The sequence below is a fragment of the Triticum aestivum genome, chromosome 5B, assembly GCF_018294505.1.
Source record: "Triticum aestivum cultivar Chinese Spring chromosome 5B, IWGSC CS RefSeq v2.1, whole genome shotgun sequence".
NCBI lineage: Eukaryota > Viridiplantae > Streptophyta > Magnoliopsida > Poales > Poaceae > Triticum > Triticum aestivum.
Window position 1 is genome coordinate 349,138,734 of NC_057807.1, and position 4,393 is coordinate 349,143,126.

Genomic DNA, 4,393 nt, shown 5'->3' on the forward strand with positions numbered 1-4,393 from the left:
GTGAGGTCTTCTTCAACCTCCATTAAGCTTCTACCTAATCTCCTCTCTCTGATCTACACAACAGTGCTTCGATTCGAGGTAACCTATACACGAAAAAGATGCACCTCGATACTACGGTTTCATTCAGGCGATCGGTTCGTAATTTCGTCAGTTGTAAGTTCTTAATTTCGTTTTCCCGTTTGAAGCTGTTCTTGATGAATTTTGTCAGATTCATCGCGCACGATCGATCGTTTGAGTTTTCCTTTGACCAGCAGCCTAATCTCGCAGTTCCTCACAACATTCGTGTTGTAAGTTTTTGGTTTCGACGATCGTAGCTTCATCTCTTTTTGGACAGCAGTCTACTGCACTGACGATCCTGGCGTGCTTGTGTTGCTGCTGCGGCTGGTGGTGCTACGGCGGCGCGGCCGCGACGAGGAGCGCCTCGCAGCAGGTGGCGACGGCGAGCAGAGCCGCCGCTGGCGCGGACGGCCTGGTCCCCGCCCCCATTTGTCTCTCTCATCGGTGCTGTGCTCCGGTCCGGGATGGCAGGCGGCCGGCGACCCCTCCCTCGACCTCCCTTCTTGACCGCCTCAGTCACCAGCACGAGTCAAGATGGCCACGGCCCAGGGCGCAGCTGCGGGAGCAAGCTGGTGGGAGCAGCGACCAATTGAGAGAGGCCGACCCTGGTTTGCTTGCTCAGCTCGCAGCCAAGTCGGTGCTGCTTGCTATTGCTAGTCCTCCTCGTCTCCGAGTCATTGTCGGCGTGCGTTGGACCATCCCTCTCAGCCCCTCACGGTATACCATGGCACGAGCACTGCAGTCTCCTCGTTTGTCGATTGTCTTTACGCGAGCACCGCAACTAGTTCGTCAACGGTGTCGCTCGCCGTGCCGCCGACGGGGTCGCTCGTCGACGACTCCATGCTCGTCATGTCGGACACGGCGCCACAGTCCGACGCACATTGCATTTCTTCTCCCCCTCCTTCTGCTAGCTCTGAACCCTGTGTGCTAAGTGCAAGTGCTAGCTCTTAATGACATCCCATGCGGGCAACCAAACACCGTGTTCATGTGCCACTTGGGCTAATGCAGGCAACCAAACAAAGTGCACTTGGGTATTACCTAATGCAGCGACCCTCGATGCACTTGGGTATTACCTAATGCAGCGACCCTCGATGCAGGCAACCAAACAACTTGCAGATGACGCATTTGGGGCTGTTTTTGCTCACCGAGGCTGGGTTGAGAAGTGTATGCAATGCGACTACTGTTTGAAACTTGAACCAAACACGCCTACAGTGTGTGTCATATTGGGCGTGACTGACCCCTTAATTCTCTGAGTTGTTTGCTTGCCGAGATGCTGTGTATATGGCAAGAGATAAGGGATTTCAGTTTGTGCTCATTGAAACTGATAGCCAAGCTGTGAAAGCTATGTGGGAGAATCGAACAGAGGGAAGTCAGTTGGTGTCCATATTATCAGGGAGATTGAAGAGGTGATCCTAAGTATGCAGTGGTTTGAGCTTCGTTACGTGAGTAGGAAAGTTAATTTTGCTGCTCAGTTTTGTGCTAAAGAAGCTCTCACTGTAGATTCGTGTGTAATATGACTATGTAGCCCCTGGGTTTCTGTCAAGCGTGTTGCACGCAGGCATGCATCTGCTATATGAATAAAATGCTGAAGAGCGGAGTTATAAAAAAAATCGGCTTAAAACACCACAGTTGATGCAAGGCATGAAACATAGCCAAGAAAAATCGATGTTTGGCAGCATCAACAGCAAACTCCAAAAAAATTATAAAACAAAATCTGCAGTCCAATAAATAAAGAAGTAGTAGGAGTATTATTTTGTAAGTCCCGACTTACAGGTAATCATAAAAGAGTGATGCATCCAGCCACTAGGTAAAGCTAACTAACTAGTACTACATGGCTCAGATTGGGATGATCGGATAGGTAATAAAACGAGTCAGAGCACACAGTGGATACTTAAGTTTTCAATGTTGTAACGTTGGGACTTGTGGTGGATAAGCTGGAGCCCGTCGGCGCAGCGGACCACCTCCACGCCAGTCAAGAGAGTTTGCACACCCCCATTTCCACCCAAACTCCTAATATTCTCCAGCTCGTCCTCCTCCTGGAGTGCAGACCTATCCTTCCTGCAGTGGGTCGCGATGCAAAACTTGCCCGAGCCCAGGTTCACCAAGGCACGCCCCACCGGCAGCAACTCGTCGGGGAGGAGATCGAGGTATTCCCAATCATGCAGGGGTGAAGGAGCAGATTCCGCCATGGCAGAGGATGAAAGGTCAAATGCACATAAGCGATTTTGCCAGGTGCCAGGGGCCTGGAGGCCGAACCAGAGTCCAAGCTCAGGGACATACTCTGCTGCGCGGTGGAAGGGCAGCACCCAGCTGCCAGTGTGGCTCCACACCTCCCTCGAAATATCAAAGGTGTATGTGCCGTTCTTGGATGACGCGCATATGGTGGAGTTGTCAATCACCGCCGCTGCAACAAGAGGACTGGTGCGGGACGGTGGAGACGGCAGAGGACTCCAGTACCACTTATTGTACAGCAACGGATAGGTAGATAGGCCAACCTTGCAGTAACTGAAGAACTCAAAGCTGTCGTCCAAGCTGTTCATGACGTAGAGGCCATGATCATCTTCGTGGTCCAAGAAATTGCCACTGCTGCATCGGTTCCTAATGGACACGGTGATGGAATCATACGGTTTGCAGAAGTATGAGCTGGGTGCGAGAACGAAAGACTTCATGTCCATATCGTAGACTGCGGAGTTGCAAGAAGGGTCAGTGAACATGACAGAGGACTCTCCCTGCTCAGGCAGGAGGGAGAAGAAACGCATGTTACTGGCGGCAGCAGTGCTGGGTGGCACCGAGAAGTTGACCAAAGTACTTGGCGGGCGCTTGCAGCTCGAGATCGTTGATGGCCATCCCCCATGCTTCTTCTTCCTTGCATTTGCATCTTCATGGGCTGTTATTGCGTCTTTTGCTGTCGGATAGAAGAGATGAGTGGAGAGCTTGATGCGGCACAGCGAATACATTCTACTGCCATACTCGTGCAGGACCATATTCAGAAACTTGCGATCCATCGAACCAACTAATCCTCGAATACCCTGAGTCCCAAAGAGATAAAATACAATAGAATTAATTGACGAGACTTGAATACATCGGGACTACTGTAATAGAGAGATAAAAGGATGCGAAAGTTGCAATCTTTTGACGGGAACAAGAAAACCCAAAAAGTCCATACCTGCAGCAGTAATATGCAATTCTCTGAACCTCCAATTCCTAACTTCAGATCTGGAGCCTTCGGAACGCGAACTAATTCCGAATTTTCAGAACAAGAAACTCTGCTGAGCAGTCATAGATGCGAATCACGCACGAGCGCAGGGCATGGAGGGCTTAAGCTGCTCGATCAGCGGACATGCTTGTCTATCCAGCCATGGCCTGCTGAGCTTTTGGAGGTGGTGAGGAAGCGGTGAGAGGGTTGGAGAAATGCGGCGGCGTTGCGAGTAGGCGCAGATAATAGATCTAGGTCAAGGGACATGGTGTAACTAGTCCCGAGCGCAGATGCGCTCGATATCTGCAGCGTCGGTCAGTGCTTGTGGATCTGGGCCATTTCTTTATTCGCGTGGTCGTGAGCGGCCAGAAATTGGGCACTGTTTGGAAATACGTACGCCACAGGGTAGGTGGTGGGCCACGGAGATGGAATAGAATGGCTAGTTTTAACGCGAAGGTGAACGGCGGCGAGGTGAGCCGTGGATCAGAATCGCCGCTCCCCGTCTGATCCGTTCGCTTTCCATCAGAGACGAATTGAATGCAGGGGCGAGAGTCTTCTTCGCCGAGGGTCATTTGGTAGCTGATGAGGAGTGCGGGATAGAGGTCTGGACCGCCGGCGGCGAGGCACCACGGAGTTTCTGATGCAACCGATCGGCTGGTACGTTGCTCTTTTGGTTTTGGACGGGCGCTTCTCCATTTGTAGAGGGCCGGCTTGGTTGACTGAGAGGATCCCTTTCTCCCATGAATCAGATCCGCTCTGCTTGAGGAGGTGGGGGAGAGTTTGGTCCCCGCCCCTGTGCGTGCGAAAGGCCAAGTTGTGGCAGGGCCGACAGCGCCGCGGCAGACAGCGGTGAAGTGCAGATCTTCGTGGCGGAGGACGTGGCGGCGGAGGGAAGGGAAAGGTCACCGCCGACATCGGAGCTGTCAACAGAGAGGATGGATCCTCAGGCGCCCGGATGGAACCAGAGGTTAGTGAACAAACAACTTTACGCCATCGAACGTGCATCGATTTCTGAATAAAATAGTTGGCATGACTGAAGAATTAGTACAGTTAGAGCCGGTAGGATTCATTTGCAGTCTGATTGCTCAATTTAGAGAGGTCATGCTAGGAGTGCCTTACTGCAGTAACTAGCAGCAACGC

The 4,393-nt window shown here is 51.9% G+C and overlaps 1 protein-coding gene across 1 annotated transcript; it reads right to left on the minus strand.

The window, feature by feature from the left end:
* Positions 1–1,762: 1,762 nt before the first annotated feature.
* LOC123111808 (uncharacterized) lies at positions 1,763–3,511 on the minus strand. The gene is made up of 2 exons (XM_044532688.1): positions 3,224–3,511; positions 1,763–3,086 (listed from the first exon to the last, which is right to left on the minus strand). Exon 2 carries the CDS (start codon positions 3,060–3,062, stop codon positions 1,929–1,931), a length of 1,134 nt encoding a protein of 377 aa, XP_044388623.1. The 5' UTR covers positions 3,063–3,086; positions 3,224–3,511; the 3' UTR covers positions 1,763–1,928.
* Positions 3,512–4,393: the final 882 nt, after the last annotated feature.